Source organism: Enhydra lutris, unplaced genomic scaffold (genome assembly GCF_002288905.1).
Source record: "Enhydra lutris kenyoni isolate GAN:26980312 unplaced genomic scaffold, ASM228890v2 scaffoldscaffold90, whole genome shotgun sequence".
Taxonomy (NCBI): Eukaryota; Metazoa; Chordata; class Mammalia; order Carnivora; family Mustelidae; genus Enhydra; species Enhydra lutris.
In genome coordinates, this window is record NW_019154174.1 from 583,105 (window position 1) to 605,708 (window position 22,604).

Here is a 22,604-nt window from a genome sequence, read left to right on the forward strand (position 1 = left end):
TTCATCAGTTTTAAATCTCCTTTCCCCGTTATCTCCCATATTTGATCAGTAAGTAAATGGAACTAAATGTCTCTCTGTCACAGTGCATCATGCAAAATGGTTGGACAGGATGTCTCCCATCTGGAGCGTGAGTGTAAGGGTCATTTGATTTAAAACACTGACTGCAAGGCATGTGCCGAATTTATTTGGGGGGCCCGGGATAGGGCAGAGAATTCAAAGAAATCATCATTTTTTTTTTCTCCAAGACAGCTGAAAGTGGGATGTGACAGGATGTCCATGTGACTGCCGGGGGGAGTGGGGGGGACACGCCTGCCACTTTTAATAAGACACCGCAGACAGAGAAGATCAACAGTGTGGGCAACTCTAACCGCAGGCCCCCACACTTTCAAGGGAGTGTCAGTAAGCATTTACCTATTGAGTGATCTTTAATGATTTTCTAAGCTGGCCAATGAATTAATCCTGTCTGTAAGCTGTTCTTATGGCTCAGATGGATCTGCTCCTCTGGAGAAGCTGTACGGTGCCGTGGGTAAGAGTCCTAGCTTTAGCAAGCGCTAGTCCTTGGTTTAATCCCAATTATACCGCTTACCCACTCTGAGACCTTGTAACAGACACTAAACCTTCCCTGCTTTCAAAAAGAGGCAGGAATCGCTTCTCCTTCAGAGGGTTTTGCAAAGACGTATCAGATGATGCATCTCGCATCTATGCAAACTCACAGAGCCTCCCTCAAATCAGCGTGTGGTCAAGGACACACATCACACACAATTCGTCTTTCCTCTGTATTCTGTAGTCTTAGAATCACCATCAGAATCAAGCAATGGATGCTCCTCTTCTCCTCCCCCGCCCCGCCCCTAGGTTTCCAAGCTTTGCCCTTTCACATGTTCTCAAGGGTTACGACCATTCCTCCTCTTCCTTGGATTTCTACGGACCTTTGATTGCTAAATAGATGTGCAAAGGCCACTGTTAAGAAGGCAGAGAGAAGCAGACTTTGTCTCTTCCTACCCAATGCCCATTTTATAGGCCTGGCTTGCACTCCTGAGTCCTTTCCTGAGCTCGGGATCCTCTGATGCTTCCACTGCCTCAAGCCCTGTTACTGGTGAAGCTCTCACCGGCCTCCTTGCAGGCACTCAGCACCATGTTTGTACCACCAGCAGCTGGCTATGTCCTGCCCCAAGACAGTTCGTTGCCTTGCTCTCAAGATGGCACCTGATGTGAGCACCATCATCCCTCCCCTGTAGACACAGCTCCATCCTAAAGGTTCCAGCTAAGTTAGTAGTAGCCAAATCCCAGCTGACTGGGCCAGGAATCAAACGTCTGACCTAGGCTGAACCGATTGGATTCTCTTCTCTACAGGTATGAATTAGGACCCAGGGAGGTGGGCAGATAGAAAACCAGCAAGGGGCCAGGGAAGCTACGTCACCATGATCGGGGAGAGACAAGGAAAACAAGGAGAAAGAAACAAGAGATCTATTCTAGAAAGCCTTGAAGTTTTAGTTCTTCACAAGGCCCAGGTACCTCTTTGCCTTTGGGTTGTCTCCTTCCAATAAAATTCTGTCTCTCTTTTTTTCCCAACATGTGATAGTTTGGAGGAGCAACCCAACCATTGCCAAATGAGACTATGCCAAGGCTTCCTACAGCCATGCCCTTACATCAAACCACCTCCTTGGGTACTGCTGCCAGCCCTGAGCCAATCCCGAGTTACCAGGACCCCTCGGATGCTCTTGGTGCTCGACGGACACACCATCAGGGGCCAGCCCTACAAGTGGAATCATCCCCACCCCCGTCCCCGTCCCCCAGTGCATTCTGGGTTGACGTCCTTCCCAGCGTGCCTTGCAACTGAGTTCTTGCTGGACCACGACGACAGCAAATTTGGGGAGGAAGTAACTTCTGTCCTTCAATGACTCATAAAATCTAATTCTATTTAAAAAAAAAAAAAGAAGTGCATATGTTCAATTGAAAAGAAAACATTTAAAATAGATGTTTTGCTAAGGAGACGTAACTGCCTGTGCCCACTGGCAGTTGGGAAATTGCATGAATGTGCCAGGCTGACAATTGTCCCTGGGAAAAACTGCAGAAGGACTGGAAGGAACATAATCCTTTGAGCCCATGAGCCAGGCGCCCCTCAAACCCAGCTCTATTGGTACAGGTCGCCTCCATTCATTGTTTATCTGCACGTGGTACATCATCTTTTTAGACCCTCTCTTATTATGCTCACTTTAAAGATGATGAAATCAATAGAGCTGTTGAGTGCCTTTCTACAGGTCACACAGCCACTAACCACAGACCCAGATTTCTCTGACGGAGGCGCTCATGCTTATCCCTTTGTGCTTCTAGATCAATTTGCCTAAACCCCGGCTCATCTAGTGAGCAATTTTTAAAATTCAGCTTCTTTCTGATGGATTTTCCATCTCCTTGGGTATTACCTTTGGCCATCTTGTGGCACATTCAACACCTTTAAATTGTTTTATGATAGACATTTCTGAAATCCTATAAATTCAAAATGAAGACAATTATCTATGGACCTCTCCCTAAATCGATGTTTTGATTCGTCTGTGCCTCTGTCTGATTCTTTTCCATGTACATACTCAGTTATAACATGTTTAGAATCATCTCTTAAATAAAATTGAATACCTTTCATTTTCGGGAACGTTGTGCCATGAAAAGAATCAGAGATTCTTTTCATCCAATTTTTTTTAATCCAATTTTTGGAGAATGCTTCCGATGGAACTTTGCTTTTTCTAAATAAGTTTTTTGGAAATAAAATTTGCATCATTCTAAGAATGACAAAAGTTGTTTTGCATAGCGGTGGGTGTCTTTTTCCCTTTTATCTATTTTGACCACCTTCAGGATTTTTTTTTTTTTTAATTCTATTAGGGATCTTTCATCTTCAAAACTCGAAGTTGCTCACAAGGAAAACATATCAGATTTGCAGCACGTTAGACTAGATTTGTCATTTTTTTAAAAAGTAGCTGATTCATAAAGGGATTCTGGGTCACAAGATGCAAAATGACAGTCAACTTGGGCTTCACAGGCCTCCTCTCTCTCCTCAAACACGCTGAGCATATTCCCCCCTCAGGCCCTTACACTCACTCTTCCTCCTCCTGTCTCGAACACTCTACCTCCAGATAGCCACGTGCCTTGCCCCTGCACTTGTTCTGGTCTCCGCTCAAATGTCATCCTTATCAGAAAGACTTCTCTTTGATCATCCGATCAAAAACAGCATCTCTCCCACGCCATCTCTTTAGCCCTAATAGTTCTTGTGGTTTATTATCTGTCTCCACCATGGGAATGTAAATTCTGAAGGAACAGGGACTTTATCTCCTTTGTTCCCTGATGCACCCTTCACAAGGAGGCAGCTGGGTCCTGACACATAGTTTATTTCAACAAATAAATATTTGCTAACAGAATCAATAAGCCTGAGTAGCCTCCGTCTACTGGTGGGAATGATCTGACTTTTCAGATCAGAGGCTGTCTGTTCCAGCCCAGCCTGCCTTCTCCCCTGTACCCCCAATCAGGAGTCGGGGGCTGTGCAATTCTAGAAGGGGAGTGTGAGCCAGAGGACCAGCTCCATGGGCCATCCCTGAAAAGGAGCTATGCTGCTCACCTGAGCCACGCTGACAATGGTTTGCCTCATACAAATGCAGCACTCCCTACATCTTAAAATCCCTCTCACCATAGAACCTTCCAATCATGGCCAGATCTTTGCAGGATAAGGAGGTGATCCTTGCATGGTAGAAAGAACACCTTCAAGGGGCATTAAAAACCCGCCACTTAGCAACTGTACGCCAGCCGACTCATCTCTCTGAGGATTGGTTTCTTTTGTACCGAAATGGGAACAGCCCTTGCTTACCACGTTCTTGTGAAAGTCGGATGTAATCATGACTTAATGGAAAAATGGCTTAAACACTCAGAAAAGGAACCTGGAGTTAAGGCAGGGGCAGGAGAGCAAGCCTGGGGTTCTGGAGTCTTGTAGAACGGATCCCAGTGCTGGCGCTTATCTACCGCGTGACATCGCACAAGTGACTGAACATCTCTGGGTGCCGGTGTCCTCACCTACAAAGCAGGGAGAGTCACGGCGTCTGCCGGGAGAGGTGCTGGGAGGACACGGTGGGAGAGTCGCTGCTGAGTGGCCCATGCGGAAGCATTCACAATGCTAGCCGATGCTTCTTGTTGCTGTTTTTATCAACCCTAGTAAGGCCAGTCGGTAACTCCACATCATGTACTAGCAAAAGCCTGGGCTCTGGGTTTAGTGGGCCTGGGACGCTGTGCTGTGTCTAGGGAAAACCACCCAACATCCCAGAGCCTCCAGGTTTCTCCTGCAATGTGAGATGACAGCTAATCCCTTCCGTTGCAAGATTTGTCTGGCAAGGCTAGAAAGGAAACGAAGTGCTCCAAGTCCACCCATGGTAGATGGTCGGATGGAAAGTCAGTTCCGTACCAGAGAGGGAAAAGCTGAGGGGCACCAGGAGCCTTCACTGAGCAGGTGCGAGGTGAGCCGGGGGGCGGGAGGGAGGTTAGGGTTCAGGCCCTCCGCTGGAGCCCGCACACAGGCCGGCTGCTGGTGGCTCTGCCCCCAGGGTTGTGAGATGGACTAGAAGCCCAGTGAGTCACACTCAACACATTCAGAAGACCTCACGCTGCAGGGGTTGAGTGTAAAGCTCAGGGGAGCCGGGCCGCCTGGGTTCAAATCCTGACCCTGAAATGACTTGCTTGTGGCCTCAGTCTGCTTGTCCTAGAGGCTGAAGACAGGACCCATCCAAAGGCTGTCATGTGGCTTAAGAGTGTAACCCTGTGCCTCATGTGTCACAGGCATTACTGTGTCTCTGACGTATATTTAATTTATGTAAAATCAAAATATAGGTGCTCGAAAACGCTATCTGCAGCTGGGGGAAGGGGGAACAGGAGGGGCACCTGCTCGGTCCCCAGTGGCCTCTGACTCTGGCGGCGGGCCACTGAGGGCGTCTCCTCAAGCCAAGCACACTTGACATTTGAAGGTACATTTTCCCCACACAACAGGGTAGCGACTTAGAGACGAGGTAGCGACTTCATCTGATCTGCACCAGCAAGATGGCGACCTGTTCCATCCTTGGCCTTGCGGGATCAGGAGACTGTGGGTTGACCGCCAACATGGGGCTTCTGTCCGCATACAAGACTCGAAGCCACTGAACCCCTCGAGGGGACCCCGGGCACTGCACAATTCCCAGGTGAACCTCATCCCCGCTGTTGAATGCCAGAAAGCATACTGAAATACAAGTGAGTGGGGGAGGGGAAGATGAAGAGAATCACCTCAAATCCACTCTGCTCTCATTTTTTTAAGCGGTTAATTACTAACAAAGGTATTGCTTACTAATGAATTAATATTAGTCACACATGATGAATCCTCCCCATCTCGATCCATTCAGTTGAAATTGAAATTGTGCTCTAAGTTGTTCCAGCCCCTTGCTTGAGAACAAGATCTCTTCTTGATCTACTGATGTCAGTCAGTGACCCTGGGGAACCCCAATGGGAAGAAGAGAAGATGTGGGATGAACAAGGCTAGAGGTTTGAGAATCCGGTTTGGTCTGGTCTCTGCCAACCCCTAAGTGCCTTTAGCACCTAATTCCCTAAAACTCCAGTTCTGGAGTGACCTTCACCACCTGTGCCAAGACCCCGTAGGATGCGACCTTTAGCTCACTTCATGTTTTTCTTTACCTTGATGAGCTTCTTCTAGGAAACAGTTTTATGTTAAAAGCAAATGTTAGTCACCTTGGAAGCATAATCATGAACCAATTCATGACAAACTGTCCAATAACAGGAAAGAATCAAGTATTGATCCCGCCTTTCCTACAAGAATGGTGCCACCAGGGGGGCGTCTGGGTGGCTCAGTGGGTTAAAGCCTCTGCCTTTGGCTCGGGTCATAATCCCAGAGTCCTGGGATCGAGTCCCGCATCGGGCTCTCTGCTCAGCAGGGAGCCTGCTTCCTCCTCTCTCTGCCTGTCTCTCTGCCTACTTGTGATCTCTATCAAATAAATAAATAAAAATCTTAAAAAAAGAATGGTGCCCACCAGGACCAGGCAACAGAGGAGGGGCAGCCCGCCTTCCTAGAGGCACTCCAACCAACACCCAGCAAAGAAACAGCAGAAGACAATACCAGCCATTAAGGGACCGAGGCACCATGTGTTAGTGGTTGGCAACAAATTCTCAGTGGTTGCCAACATCCCAGAAAGAGGGACACGAGACATTACACGCCTTTGATTGAAAGAGCGCACCTTCTCCATTCTTACCAAAGGGATCGGACCTGAGTCTGGCCAAGTCTCTAGGTCTGGCTACCAATTTGCAGGAAAACACCAAGGATGGTGGCGGGGTGGGAGGTGGGTGGGCACGTGCAGGAGCCCCACGACTGTGTAGTCAACCAAATCCAGACTGAAAATGCTCCGGATCAAACAGCCCACCATCTTCAGCAGATGAGGGGACAGATAAAAGGAGGGGATGGAAGGGAGAAATCACTGTATTAAAAGGCTTAGAAGACACAGCCGGTTTCTAAAAACGGGAAAGATTAAACTATCATATTAAGAGACTGATAAGACTCAAGTGATCAAACTGTAAAGACACAAGGAAATCAAGCTAGGCAGTTGGCCGCTGGCTGCGAGATAGAGATTCAAACGTGAAGAAGATTCCAGAGTGGCTGGCCAAAGTTCTGCTTCTCAACCGGGCTGGCGGTTGGTTTGAGGAACTTAATCTTATAATAACTCATCACTAAGACATCTACTTTGTATGGTTTTCTGTATTTGCTTTATAATACCTCAACATTTAAAAATTTAAAGACTTTACCGTGCTATCATAAACGGAAGAAATCTGTAAAAAGAAAAAAATATATAGATATCAAATAAAAGCAAACCAATGACCTAGAAACTGGTGTTTGCCAAAGCTCAGAGCCTGAAGCCTGGTACTCTGTGTTAAAAAAGGTGGTACAGGTGGGCTGACACCAAACGAAGCATCTCCCTTGAGGCACTCAGAATTAAAGCGGATTAAAAGGTAAATGTAATTTAACATCCGTGCACCAGCCAAAGTCACCCTTCGTACCCAGGACCATTTTGCACAGGGATGCACGCACCGTACTTTGGCAAACACGACCCCGGCTCTTGGTGCCTGCAGTGGTGTGAAGGACGTTCTAGGAGGCCCAGCCCCCAGGAAAGCCCAGCGTGATGCTGGCAAACCAAGTCCCTGCAGGTAATACTATACACACTTGCCTAAAATGTGCCCTCCCCCGATGGCCTGCTGTAGGGAGACTCTCTGGGAATGGGAACTTGACCCCCTAGAAAATCATATCGCTGAGAGCATGGAAGCCATATTGCCAATGAGGGGACAATCTAGGGACCCACTTGCTTCTCCAGGTTCTACCGTATCCCCTACTGCACTGTTTGGTGACTGTCCCATGTCTGTTGCCTCTGCTCCAAGACCATAAACTTCTCAAGAACAGGACCTGGTTTGCTTGGCTCTATCCCTGAACACTTGGTCAAAGCCAAAACGTATGCGGTCTGTCTGTGAGATGCGCAAGGTACATCCACGGAGCATCAGCCCGGCAACAAGCACTGTGTCAAAGGCTTCTCATGTCGAATCTCATTCCCTCCTCACAACCACCTCGGGATGCAGCTTCATTCAGTTTGTCCATTTTACAGATGAGCAAACTGAGGCCAGACGGGTTTTAGAATTTGCTGAAGGCCACCCAGTGGTAAGTGACAGGGCCAGGATCTGAACCAAGGTCCCTCTGACCCCAAAATGCATCAAGAAACTTCTCAGAACAGGGAAGGAGCCAACCTCCAGCTCTGCCCCTTTCACATACAGCAGTTCTAAGCCCAATGAGTGGTCTGCACTGATAAAACCCACCCCAGGGCCAGATTTGGATCTTTCTAGGCTGGGAGTGTAGAATCTAACCTAGTAGAGGACAGGACTTGGTGATGTTGGAGGAGAGAGGAAGTCCCAAGCTTTAAATTATATGCAACATACAAAAGCATCCCATCTCACATAGGGGGTGGGCTCTAAAATTAGCATGCGTAGTGAGAACTGCACAGAATCGAAATAATCTTCAAGAATCCCTTAAAGCATCTTTAAGTCACTGGGCCACTGGCCCTTAGAAGCCCCAGAGGCAAGAATGAACTTTGTACCTTTTTGCACTGGGGAGCTGGCCACCCCCTTCCCTTGGTATGGAGGCCAGGGTCTCATTTGAACAGGTAAAAGGTAAAAGGTTCCTTAAAGGGATGGCCACTGCTCTCGCAGATAGAGCTGAAATCAGCCAACAGCAGATCGCACACACACGTCCCCTTCTCTTCCTGCGAGTCACAGTTCTGTGCTCACGAGCCCCTGTATCCCCGCCTTGGGGGTCCTCGGAAGGCTGTGTTCTCAGACAACGCCCCCCTCAGGAAGTCCGCACAACTGGCAGAATGCACGAGAGCATTGACCGCAGGGTCTAAAGGGCAGACAGTAACCACCTAAGCACACGCACCCTTTCCTTTCCTTCCCACTCGTTCCCCTCCACAAGCTCTGCCATAACATCGCATATGTGAGACTGAAAGTTCTCAGTTGTTGTCCCTGAGTCACCTCTGGCTGTCTGAGAAAGACCCTGCTTTGTTGGTTATTAAACCGATGGCCCGAGTTCCTTTATCTTCATTGTGATAGCGTCTGCCTAGGGGAATAGCTTCTCAGTGGCCGCCTCGGAAACTCTCAGCAGCCTCCCCCCGGGCACCCCATCTTCCTGTCTCTAGAGTGGAAAAATGGGGGTGGGTGCTGCTGGGAGGGCTTAGGCGGAAGGCCGGTGAAGCACCCGGGACGGGATGGCCAGACCCCACGCCCCCGAGGGGGAAGTTACCATGGTCTGGAAGCAGGAATGCAGCTGGGTCAGGAACGGCGGCTTCCCTGGCAGGGCCAGCACCCGCTTCTCCACCATCGTGCACTCCACGTCGTCGTCCTGGATCACCACGTCCTTCTTCAGGATCTTCACGGCGTAGAGCTCGTCCGTGCCTTTCCGCTCGGAGAGCATGACCTGGGAAAGAGAGGAAGACTGTCAGGGTGGTTGGAAGGGCCCGGGGGATTGGCAGGGAAGGATGCGATCACTCAAATCCACTCTAAGCTCTGCCCAGATGCTGTCTGCGGACACCAACTCATGGGATGGCGTTGTCCACAGACCTCATGCCTTGAACGGCTGAACCCAGTCAACAAGCAGGGTCCCAACAGCAACACACGAATACTGATCCCTTGGGGGTGCGCACCAATGCCCAGCCCCCAGGGCTAGAATACAAACCACCTGAGGGAAAGTGTCTTTGCTTGTTTTCTTCACTGGTGTAGTAGTGCCTGCGACATAGTAGATGTTCGATAAATAGTTGTTGAAGGAGGGCGCGAGTGCGTTCCTGAGAACACTGAATGTGGAACACTCGTTCCCTTATTCACTCAATTATTTAATATTCATTAAGAGCCTGCAAAGTACTGGGAATATGGCCATAAATAGGCAGGCATGTTCTCCGACCCTGCCATCCAGAGGAAGAAAGACTTCAGATATTAATCACAGAGATGATTAGCATAATATTTGAACATCCTCTCCTGCTGTCCTGCAACTTCCTTCTATGCAGCTGTGGTCCCCACCCCAGCATGTTAACCGGTGTGGCTCAGGACATATCATGTCAGACGCCACAGTGGCCAGTAGGTACTGTTACCAAATAGCTTCTTAGAAGAAGCACAGGGCAGTACCATATTGCATGAGGCTTGATCAGGTCTGGGGGCTTCTGGGAAGACTTCCTGGAGGAAGAAGCAATCAAACTGAAAAAAGCATTTACTGCAAGCACTGTGTCGGGCATTTGGCAGGTGATCACCTCAGTGATCTCAGCCACTCAGCCACTACATTTCTGAGCACTTATCAACGTGCCCGGCAAGGAGTGGTTTTCATTTGTTACTTCTCATCCCATTGTGTAAGAATCAAGAAGGCAGGTGCCATTAAGAAACCTATCTTACAGGAAAGCAAGGCTCACGGGGGGTGAGAAACCTGTAGCACAGCAAACTCAATTAGAGAGGGGACCAGATTTGAACTCAGGTCTGTCCAACTCTAAAGTCTCTGCCTTTAAACGCTGTACTTGCCCAGAGCTCTAGAAAAATCCTCAAGGAGTTTAGGTGGTCAAGCAAATAAAATGCTTCTACCTGACAAGCTGGGGGACCAGAGAACACGACAGAGCCCTAAGGCCAGAGGGAGGGATGCCTGGAAGGCTCTCCGAGGTAGGAGGGCAGCTGGGCACCCTCCATTCAGCTCTTATCCTCATGGTAAGAGTCTGACTGCATGGAAGCTTCGAGGCTGAGCCAACCAGCTCATACAGAGGCCCTGTCTCCTGCTCTCACCACGGTCAGGGTAGCCATGGGCAATGCAAAGCCAGGAATTCAGAGCCTTTAGCACGGAAGTTCCCAGCACACACTTCTCTACCACAGGACAGCTCTCAACTTCTCCCCTCTGGCCCCACCACAGAAAGGGCTGCCAAGCTGAGCAAATCCTACCTGCTGGGCATTTATTCAGTGCCCATGCAGATGCATAGAGAGAGTGGAGCTTAATGGGCCAGGCTGTGTGTCCTCAGCATGTTTCCCATCTCCCCCGGTCTCTCGTTGACCCCCAAGGGCTGTTTCCCCTCGCCCAGCCCTCACAGAGGCAGAAACACGACTCTAGGAGGTCAGTATTCTAAGATGTGAAGAGTCGCGTAGAGACAGGGGCTTTCTGCTCCCAGATTCCAGAGAATGCTGGGCATGGGGCAAGTGCAGGGAGGAGGCAGGGAAGTGACTTGGCCAGAAGACACAGGGGCAGCGGGGCTGATGGTAGAAAGAAGAGCTTTTAGCTGAGGAGCCTCCCCTCCCCCACCTCCCAAGTGCAGTAGGGGGGCTCCATGCTGAGTCAGCTTCGAGTGTGGACAGCCCCACTGACCTGTCACCACCGGTCAAGGCATCATCTAACAAACCTACACACTTGTAAACATCCACTCCTAGACTGCCCAAGACAGAGGGGAGGGGGCCCAGACACCCCCGAATGCCAACGGGGTCATGATGGGACATCTTAGCCTCCTGCCTAGAGGAGAAGCAGGACAGAGGGCTGGGAATTCCCCAGGCACCAGGGGCAGGGCGGACATCCTACAGCTGTTTCAATTATCCCCACTCTACAGATAAATAAACAGAGGCTCAGAGACATTAACCTGCTCCAGCTAACAACTGTTACAAAAATGCAGCCCTGCCCATGCTGCTCGAGTGTGTACAGTCCTTCGGGGACTCCCATAAGCCACACAGTTCCAGGACTACATCATTTTCTTTCTTTTCCTTTGAGTCTTCTATCCCACTGTCTCCAGTGTCCTTCCACGCTCTCTCACTGCCCAGAAAATCAAAGATTCAGCTTGGATGTCACTTTCTTCTCTATCCCTCAGCGATGCACTGAGACCAAATGGGTCACTCCCCGCTCTGGGCCCCAGGACTGTTTTGTGCCTATGTCAGTTACTTTAACACAAGTTTCCCAAACTTCGATCAGTCATTCATGTGCCTTTTTTTTTTTTTTTTAACATCTTCTCCTATCACCTAAACTGGTATTTGCTTCATATTTTAAAAACCTAGTCACATTTTTACTGAACTAAATTTATCTGAGAAAGGAAACTGTGGATCACCACTATTAATGGCAAGCCAGTATCACTAGCCATAAATGGAAGATCAGCATAAAAATAAATAAAAGCGAAGCCGCGCTAGGAAATTCCAGCTAGCTATCGCTAGCTGCTGAAGGTTCCAAGCCAGCCCCTGCATGTTCTCCTTGTTAAAGGAAAAAACAGTGTTAGCAAATGTTAGAAAACTATTAACGGCATGCATATTGTCTTCAGATGAGATCTTCTTGTTCAAGTCATTAGAAAGGATGATAGAAAACAGAAAGAGAGAATAAACTTATCACGATGTGATTTCCTTTTATTTAGTACCACATCTATGTACCACCTCCAAACAATCTCAGGCACGAACCTCAAATCACTTTACAAATCACCAGTGCAATGTGCTTCACACCTTAGGAAATACTGTGGCATCTGTAGAAATTTTTTAAGTCAATCGACAAGGACGTGTAAAGACTTTGGTGCCTTGCCCTGTCCTAAGAACACGGGTAGAAGGAAGAATAAACCAATGCCACGTAGCACCTCTGACATCAGGGGAGTGGTATGCAAATGAGCCAAGGTCCGGAAATGCCCCCGTGCTGGCTGGAGGAGAGTGGAAATGACCCACATGGAACACTGGAGAACAGTTTAGATACGGAACTGAATGAGATTCTAAGGCAGGGGTTGGGAAGCGTTTCCTGAAGGGCCACACAGAAAATACTGCAGGCTTTGCAAGGCAGCTTCTGTATCGGTTACTCAACTCTGCTATTGTAGTGGGAGAGCAGCCACTGACAACACAGAAATGAATGGGTATGGCTGTGCTCCAATACAATGTTTTTTGTAGGGGCACCTGGGTGGCTCAGTCAGTTGAGTGTCTGCCTCTGGATTTGGGCTCAGGTTATGATCTCCGGGTCGTGAGATCGAGCCCCGCATTGGGCTCTGCGCTGGGCATGGTACCTGCTTAAGACTGTTTCTCCCTCTGCGCCTCCACATTCTCTCTTAAAAAACAAAACAAAACACACTTTTTTTTTTAAATAAAATTAAGTGATGGCTAAAAGTCCACCGACAGATGAATGGATGAATAGATAAAGAAAATGGTGTGTGCGTGTGTGTGTGTGTGTGTGAGCGCGCGCGCGTGTGTACACAGTGGAAAATCACTCAGCCACAGAGAAAGAATGAGATCTTGCCATGGGTGACACCATGGATGGACCTATAAGGTAATGCACTAAGTGAAGTACGTCAAAAAAAGACAAATCCCATATGATTTCATTTGTACCAGTAATCTAAAAACCAAACCAAATAAACAAAGCAGAAATACACCCATAAATACAGAGAACAAACTGGTAGTTGCCAGAGGGGCAGGGGTACTGGGATGGATGAAATAAATGAAGGGGATAAAGAGATACACGCTTCCGGACACAAAATAAATACGTCAGGAGGATGAAAAGTACAACGTAGGGAATATAGTCAACCATGTTGTAATAACGTTGTGTGGTGATGGATGGTAACACTGCGGTGAGCAGAGCATAATGTGTACAATCGTCAAATCACTATGTTGTACACCTGAAACCAGCAGAATATTGTGTGCCATCTATACCTCAATAGGAATGAATGAATGAATGAATGAATGAATGAATCAACCAGTTAATGGCAATGAGCTGGGCACCAGTTGTTTGCTAGAACACGTGTTTCAAGTCAGATTAGAAAAATAAAAGTTCCTACATAATCACAGTGGCATCAGTTTCATTTGGAAGCTAATCCTAGCATGCCTCTCCATTCTTCCAACTCTTTATTAGAAGAACCTTCTGATTGGACAGTGGGCCCACCTGGCCACAGCTGATTGGATCAGAGTTAGCTCCTGACCTAAGCTGAGCCAATCAGATTCTCTTCCCAGAGAATTTGCAATTTATTAGAAGAACCTTCTGATTGGGCAGTGGACCCACCTGGCCACAGCTGATTGGATCAGAGTTAGCTCCTGACCTAAGCTGAGCCAATCAGATTCTCTCTCCAAAGAACTTGCAGTAGGATTCCGGGCCCAGTCAGCCCTGCGCCCCTAAAGAGAGAACCACACAGATCTGCCTGCAGTGGTGCTTCTCTACCACATGCAGGAAAGAAGAAACTGAAGTTTTGGGGAATGAGCAGAGGCCTTGCTTTCCAGTGCCTGGATCCAATTTCTCACAAGGCTTGGCTGTTTCCCACTGAAAACCTCCATCTCTCCAACAGACTGATCATTTTTACTGATAATAGTTGGACCAGGTTTCTGCTACTGATGGATCCTGTAAGACAAAATTGCTGTTTGGGTGGCTCAAATTCTTAATAAAAATTAAAATGTCAGGCAGTCCAATAGTAGCAGCAGGTCGGTCTGTAACCAAAAACAAGGCAGGTTCCATTCTCTATACAGGACGGTGCCCCTTGCCTCTCTCAGGTCCCTTAGGGGTACTTCTTGATGACACAGATCCCAAGCCCTAGGAACCCCACAGTATGGCCTGGGAGTCTGCATTTTAACAAGCATCTGTCTTCCCCATGATTCTAATCACCAAATTCATTGATCTGTGGAACACTGAGGTACTATCAAAATTGATTCATTGACTATGGAGTTCAGGAGGTATCCATAGGCCCCACAGACTCCTTCTGTCTTGATCTTCCTAACACCTTCTCCACAGTCATTAATGGGGTTAAGAAGGAAACTTCTCTTTGTTCCATGATATTCTCATCAAGCTCTCCTTGTCAATAGGAACCTCTAGGCCCCTCTTGGAGGCCTTTTTGAGAGCTTCTTTCCTCATGTCATGAAGGAAGTGATGTTTGGCCGTCCTTAGAAAGATCGGATACCCCTCAGTCAAGAGACTGAGTCTCTTCCCTCTCCCCTCAATGAACAGAACAGAGTAAAAGTTGTCCCCTGTGAGTTCTGAGGCCATAGCTTCTTAGCGTCTCTTGGGACACCTACCTTTGGAGCCCTGGCTCCTCCGTGCTAGGGAGGCCAAGGAAGGCGACCCCGTGGAGAAGTCCTGGGACTCCAAGCCCACCAGCCCCAGAGGCTCCAGCCTCAGCTGTCCCTGCAGCCCCCACAGGAGAGCCCCTAAACCACAATCCACCAGCGAGCATTCCCAATTCCCAATCCCCGGCCCACAGAAACCACGAGAGATTATAAGTGGTCAGTGGTGTTGTCAACATCTGAGTTTCGGGATGATTTCTCATGCAGAGATAGATGACTGAACAGATTCTTCTAAGTTCATATGTGCACGAACGTAACCACTTGCGCGTGCGGCCCTGTTCCCCTTGCCTTGTTTAATCCTTGGGTTTGGTTGTGCACACTCTCTTCAATCAATTTCTTTTTTTAAGGCTTCAATTAAAAGAAGCAACAGAGATGGAATTCATTCTGCCTTCCAAATGTGTCATCTCTTCCAGTCTTTTCCAGGACTTGGAAGGCGGGCCAATTCACCCGTTCATTCAGTAAACATGTCGTGTCTAGGATGTGCCAGGCACTGAGATGGGCACTGGGGATGCGGAGAAACAAGCTCCTGAAGCTCGCCCTCCTGCACAAGTAATTACCAAATTCAGTTACGCCTTAACTCCAGCAAGAGAAGTGCATGGTGCCCCTTGAGTGTTTGAGTGGAGGATCTAACCCGATCGCGTGGGTCAGCGAAAGACGTTCTGGGGAAGTGAGAGCTGAGCGTGGATCTGAACGACCAGGAGAACCAACCAGGCGCATTCCAGGCAGAGGGGAGAGAACTGTGCTTCCTCAGAATTAAACTATTCAAATCCACAAACCTGGGTCTAGAATTATCATAGGAAGGGAGCACCCAAGCTCTAGAACTCAGATTCTGGATTCCAATTACCACCCGAGATGCAGCAGAACTAGAGAGCCCCAGCAAAGAGGGCAGCACTGGCACCAAGCCAGGAGACTGGACGGGCACGGGGTGGTGTTCAGAGGCAATGGTGCAGGGTTTAGAGGCAACCACAAAGAAGGTGATGCTGGAGGGAGGGTCAGCCTGGGAAGGGGTTGGGTTGTCTGTGGTTGGTCATGATAACCATGCCCACTTCTGGCTCTCGCCCCTGCGGGATCAACTTCTACTATCCCCACTTTGCAGACTAGGAAGCCAGGGTTTAGGGAGCGCGGTGACTAGTCCAAAGTCCAGGAAGTGAAACTTCCCATGTCACCCATCTCCAAAACCCTTGCTCTTAACCATATTCCAATTCTCTGGCCCTCAAGTACCCAGTGCTCTGCTACAGTAGTTCTTGTTGTTTTGTTTGTTTGGAGGAAGAGAGAGAGCTGGAGAGAGAGAATCTTAAGCAGGCTCCAAGCTCAGTGCAGAGCCCGACACGGGACTCGATCTCAAGACCCTGAGATCATGATCTGAGCCAGAATCAAGAGCTGGACCCTTAACTGACTGAGCCACCTAGGGACCCCGCCTATGGGGAATTATTTAAATTATTTACTTATTGAAATTATTTATTAAGTTATTATTGTCAGAGTGTTTCAAATTCGGCTCCAGATCCCTGCCCTGTTCCTCCCTTTCCTACCCCCCACCACCACTTCCTGTGAGGCTTGGGACCTCACAGGCTAATTTGTGGCCATAGACAGGCGGGTCATTTCCTTTTTCCATTTCTTATACAACCACTAACAAACCACTCATTTACTCGGCGAGAGGGGCTTGGCCTGAGTTGGTGCCATGGTCCCAGCTCCTCCACCCACAAGTTCTTTTGGGGACTCTGTCCCAGGCACAGTGCTAGGCATGGCTGATGCGACCACAAATGGGACGGGCATGGCCCTGCTCCTAAGCATAAAGCAGCTTGGGAAGAGCTTCCTCTCCCTGTGCCACGAGGCACTGGCATGGGAGAGGAAAATGGCAGAGAGACAGCCACTGCCACGGCCACGGGCACAGCCGCATTCTAAAATGTTCCTTTAAGCACCAGCGAGCTTTTGCTTTTCATTAATCGTCTCATGAAGTTTCTGGAGTTTCCACTTCAGTGAATACCAACACAGAGGGCGTGGGCTGTTTGTTCAGCTGTCCCACCGTCTTCAGGGTGAGGATTCCAAACAGACTGAAAGGATGTGTTGAAGTGACTCTCTTATCAAACTCCAAGCCACATCTGTTACCCAAGAATCTTCTGGGAGAGACGTGATAAATAACAACACTCCAGCAGCAGCAGAGAAAATGTGGGAAAGTCGCCCAGGGACTCCTGGCTGCAGACTTTGTTGCACTGAACTTTACTGGTGAATCCAAATGGCAGAACGTGGCCAGAGTCTTGACCTCTGGCCACGGGATGGAGTCGCAGAATGGTTAGGGCATGGGATTTCACGTCAGAGGACCTGGGAGCTGTCCCAGTGTGGCCACAGGCTAGCCGCATGACCTTGGGAAATTCACGTAACTCTTCCTCTGCTGGTAACACAGGAACAACAACGACACTTCACTTCTGGTGGTAGTGGCGTACCTTGGGGGGATTAAAAGCAGTGCGCACACCTTCACTCAGCTGGGCACCATGCTGGGCAAAGGAGGGGTGCTTATCCCTGGTGGTTGTCCTAGTTTCTTGGGGCTGTCGTAACAAAGAACCAGAAACTGGGAGGCTTAGCACCAAGGGATTTTATTCTTTCCGAGTTCTGGAGGCCAGAAGTCCAACGTCAAGGTGTTGGCAAAGATGCTTCCTTCTAGAGGCTTCCGTCTAGATTGTCATGGAGAATCTGCTCTATGCCTCTCTCCTAGCTTCTAGCGGTTGCCAATAATCCTTGGCTTACACATGTATCTCTGTCTGTTTTCATGTGGCATTCCTTCCCAGGCCCCTGTGTCTGTGTCCAGATTGACTCTTCTTTTGAGGACACCGGCCATTAGATTAGGGTCCCCCCTACTCAACTAGATTACATCTGTAAAGCCCTTCTGTCCAAATACGGTCACCGTCACACGGATTGTAGTTAGGACTTGAACATATGTTTTGGGGGAAGACAATTTTATCCACTACAGTGGTTGTCATCAATGTCACCTTTTCAGAGAATGACTTGGGGAGGAGGGGGACTGCTTATGTCCTTGTCTACTGGCACCTGTGTCCCGTTCTCAACTGGCTAAGGAGATTTGCCCTGCAGGACTGTGGGTCCAAATGCTTACCAACATGAGAAGGTAGCCATAGCCAGGGACAAAAGACCCTATTCCCCATTCCCCAGGCTTCAAGGGACACCTGCCAAAAGTCCAAAGTCAAATGGAGTCTCTCTTAACTCCTCTCGGTTACATCTCTTGTTCAACACAGCAACAAGTTCTGTCAGCTATTCTTTCAAAATGTATGTCCTATCCAGCCTCCTTCCTGATCTAAGCCACCACGATCCTGAGCCGGTTACCTGCAAGTGTCTCTTAATTATTCCTCGTGTCCCCCCTACTTGTGCCCCACCAACACACGTACTCTGCTCCATGTACCCCAACAAAGCTTTAAAACTCAAGTGGGTCCCTGTTCACCCCACCTTCCTACGATCTTCTTCTCTTCCCACTGCACTGAGGACTCCTCCCCCCGACATGCCCCGGTTTGCTCCCACATCTGCTTGCAGAGGTCCTCCCTGACCACCTCCCTGACCACCTCTAAAGTCACAGCCCTGTTTGTCACTCCCCTTCTCCTACTTGGTTTTCTTTGGTAACACTCACCACACCTGACATGATAGCAATCTTTTTATCTTCCTCCCTCCCTAGATGTAAGTTCTAGGAGAGCAGGTCTTTTGTTAGACTCGTTCACTGGCGTATCCCCAACACCTAGTATCTAGTAGCCGCTCAAAGAATATCTGTTGGATAAATGAATGAAAAAGTCTGCGCGGAGGGAAAGTAGCTTAAAAAAAAAAAAGCCCTAGATCTGGGTCACTAGAGATCTCCGATGACTTAGGTCTCAGCATTGTTTAATTTGCATATGACTATTTTCAACCCATATCTCACAAAGAACTCGAGGTAGCATTCAAGTCTGTATAACAAACATCTGGATTTTACGGTATGGAAATTACACTTCAATAAAGGTGTTTAAAAATGATTATACACCATATAGTGCGTGTGTGTATTTCCTCTCTTCCATTCTCTTTCTCCCTCCCTCCCTCAGTTTCCTGGAGGCCAAGGGAACCAGAGACACATGAAACATAACAAAAGCTCGTATTTCCTTTAAGGGAAAATCATTTTTTGAGGAGGAAAAGCAGCTTTCCCTAGAACAGGGGTCTAAAAGGAACGTCTCGCATGGATCTTGAACACGTAGTACTACGGAGGATGGCGTCCCTAACAACGTCCCTCCCAGTCCCTCCCACTGGGGCCGGAAGGGAGGGCGGGGAGGCAGCAAGCATCCAGCACCATCAGAAGCTGCGAGCTCAGCTCACACACTGGGCTTGGGAAAAGACTCTCACTGGAACTCGAATGGCACACTGGAAAGAGAAAAAGAGAGAAACTCGGGGCTTGTAGGGTCCCCAAACTCCAATCTGGGAGAAGAGGATGGGGAAGGTGCTTGAGCTGAGGTTGGCATGGGACAGGGAGACAGAAGCAAGTTAAAAAACCCAGTGCGTACACTGTGGGCCCACAGCAGACCCCTGGACTCCCCCCCTCCCCCCCGCATGCGACACCCACCCCACGAGGCGGTGGGCTTGTGCACCAGACTGGGGGCAGGCATTGGGGGGCTGGTCTGCTGCAACGTATGCTCCAACTTTATTTTAGGGTTCCATGTTTTTGAGGGTCCTCCCTGCTGTCTGGGCTGTCTCTTGTGGGTTGCACCCAGCCCTCAGAGGCCAGCAGAGGGGACTTTAGATCCGCTCAGCTGTAAGTTTTGTTTTTTTGTTTTTTTTTTTTTTAGATTTTACTTATTTATTTGACAGAGATCACAAGTAGGCAAAGAGGCAGGCAAAGAGAGAGGAAGGGAAGCAGGCTCCCTGCTGAGCAGAGAGACGGATGTGGGGCTCGATCCCAGAACCCTGAGATCACGACCCGAGCCAAAGGCAGAGGCTTTAACCTACTGAGCCACCCAGGCGCCCCAACTCAGCTCTAAGTTTTAAGTTCGGTGTGCCCCCGTCCCCCATCTTTGGCTGCGGTTTGCCTCCCGTGCTTACAGCAAGCTCTTGTTTCTCTGGGACGCACATCAGAATTCCCTGTGGAGCTTTTAGAAGCTGGTGTCTGGGCTGCACTGGAGACGCATTAAGTCAGAACCTTCTAAATACTGGGGGCCTTCTCGTGCCAGGCCTGGTCTGCCCTGGGGAGGACGCAGTGGCGACTTGGCAGGCCGTCAGGACGGTGGTGGCATCCGGGGCTGGAGCCCCGGGCACACGCCATTCCCCTGCTCTTCCAAGGGTGTTCACCCACTTGGCAGTAGGATTTTGAGAGAAATCTGGGTGTAGCCGAGTTACAAAATGAAGGGGAGCTTCAGCACCCTCATCTTGACAGCATGACAGGTACCCTGACAAGCTCTTCGAGGGAAGCATAAGACTGTGATGGCAACAGAGTCTGACGAGCTAGAAGTCTGCGTCTAATGAGAACGGTAACATCACAGCGGTCCAGGCCCGGCTCTGTCATCGTGAATTCAAAGCCTGACTCTGTCATGTGCGTGCTGTGTGATCGTGGGCAAATTACTCAGTCTCTCTGAGTCTCAGTTCCCTTACCCATTAAAGGGGCAAAAATGACAGCTGCTCCCTCACAGGGCCCTTGGGAGAGCCAGTGACGGAATGCAGGGAAAACTCGGTGCCCAGCCCGCAGCCAGCCATGCTGGGAAAGAGACAGCGGACTCGGGGAGCACGAAAGGGATGTTCCAGTGCCCTCGGTGGCTATGGTGGCTCTCCCTCACCCTCTCCAGAAGAGACAAATCGAAAGGCACAAAGTGAGATGAAGCCATAGACCAAAATTTCTGCAAAATCGATTTCCCAGGAGATGTGATGCAATGTCGGGGATCAAACCAAGGTCCTGTGGTCTGTGCTTAGAGGTGGGACTGGCACAACCTGCTAGAGGCTAAGAGGACCTCCCTCGGTGGGCTGCATGCTCAGTGCAGACAGGGCTTTCCTGAGGAATCAGCAGAACACCTATTATCCTCTACAGTCCACGAGGGGGCGGAGTGATATATGCCCGGTTCCTAGGTCCTCACAGACCTGTCAGTTGTGTGCAGATTTGCCAAAGCCCTCCCTCGGACCAGGCCAGGGATAAAAAGTCGGCTCAAGGCCACTCAACCCTGGGTAACCCGAGGCCTGGAATGGGGGGCAGATCCCTCCTAACCCAGAAATCTTACAGCACGTTGGATGTGGGAGTAAAATGTAGACAAGCACCCGTCAATCCATGGGGCTGTAACGAGGACTCAAGGCATAAGGCATGTGAAAAGCTGCTCAGACAGAAAGAACTGAAGGTGCTGTGTTTGCCGTGGCCGAGGAACTGGGAGCCTTTACGGGGCTTTCCCAAAGTTCAACTTTCACCAGATGCAAAGATGTCCTAACATGCTCTAGGTTATCTTAAAGGCCCCATATTGACTCGCCAAAGCATATTCTTTTTTTTTTTTTTTAAAGATTTTATTCATTTATGTGTGAGAGAGAGAGAATGCTCACAAGCAGGAAGAGTGGGAAAGAGAGAAGCAGGCTCCCCACTGAGTAGGGATCCTGATGCGGGGCTCCATCCCAGGACCCCAAGATCATGACCAGAGCCAAAGGCAGACAGACACCTAACCGACTGAGCCACCCAGGCGCCCCTCCAAAGTATATTCTTATTATTAAAACTTCAGATCAAATATCCTAAGAGCATATGTGTGTACGTATGTGTGTTTAGGTTTTATTTTTGATGGTGGTTACATTAATTGAATATGTAGTCATGTGATTGGGGGGGGGATTCAAATGCCTTTGCCTCCAGCAGCAAACTGGAAGTTAACAGTCTAGAAATGATTTCTGGCAACTGGGGAGACTTGCTAATTGAAGAAGTACTTCAGGAAAAATTGAAAAGTGATACAGTGGGGAAAAGATGTTAATTGGGAGTTAATAGTGTGGAGCGTGCAGATCAACTGAGATGATACAACTTGGTTATTTCATGATTTATTATGTAAGGCTTTCCGTATTTAAAATAAAATCTCTTTATATGGTTACATATGTATGATTCCAACTATATGACATTCTGGAAAAGGCAAAACCATGGAGACAGTAAAAAGATCAGTGGTTGCTAGGGGGTGGGGGGGCGGGAGGGATGAACAGGCGGAACGCAGAGGATTTTTAGGGCAGGGAAACTTATTCCGTGTGATACTATAATGGTGAATACATGTCATTATACATTTGTCCAAACCCACGGAATGAACAGTACCAAGGGTGAATCCTAATGTAAACTGTGAGTCTCCTGGGGATAATGATGTGTCGGCTCAGGCTCATCAATTGTAAGGAACACACGACTCTAGCGGTGGTTGCGGGAGGTGGGGGTAGTAGACGCTGATAATGGGAGAGATTAGCTGAAATTTCAGATCAGGGGTCGGGTTAACAGGTGCTAAGATTTAAGTCTTTTTAAATGCCCCATGACACCTCCAATTTAATCAAGCTGAACTCTGGCCCTTACCAGCAAGGAGAGCCTAAGGAAGAGTGAAAGGAAGTTTAGAATGAAGGTCCTTTTTAACCCAGTCAGCTCAGGGCGCGCTGTTGTCAAGCAAATGTCACTACACCGGGAAGAAATGACTCACAGCCACTGCTGGGGGGGGGGGGGGGGGCGGGAGGGAGGAGTGGGGAATAAAGAGACAGAAACCTGAAATGCCTAGCTCCTGTGTTTTCAATGAAGATGTTTAGTTGGATTTAATTTAAAAAATTTTTTAAATTGTTTGATTGGGTTGTAATGAGAAATGCAAAAATTTCCAAACCCTGGGCTGTCTTCCTTCTAATTACTGATATCATAGAAACGGTAATGATAATTGATATGTATCAACTCTAGTTATTATAGCGTTCCTTTGAGCCAAAATCAATGCTCCTGACATGTATGCTCCGTCAATTGTCTTTGAATCAGATGTTATATTTGACTGCTAGATGGTTAAAATAAAAGCAGA

At 48.7% G+C, this 22,604-nt stretch overlaps 1 protein-coding gene across 3 annotated transcripts in view; it reads right to left on the reverse strand.

Moving 5' to 3' along the window:
• LOC111162208 (protein kinase C beta) overlaps window positions 1-22,604 on the reverse strand; it is a 356,652-nt gene that overhangs the window by 52,157 nt on the left and 281,891 nt on the right. For all 3 annotated transcript variants that reach the window (XM_022526438.1, XM_022526437.1, XM_022526439.1), the window contains one exon: window positions 8,843-9,016. In XM_022526438.1, the coding sequence (XP_022382146.1) occupies window positions 8,843-9,016 (174 nt within the window). The remainder of the gene's footprint in view (window positions 1-8,842; window positions 9,017-22,604) is intronic.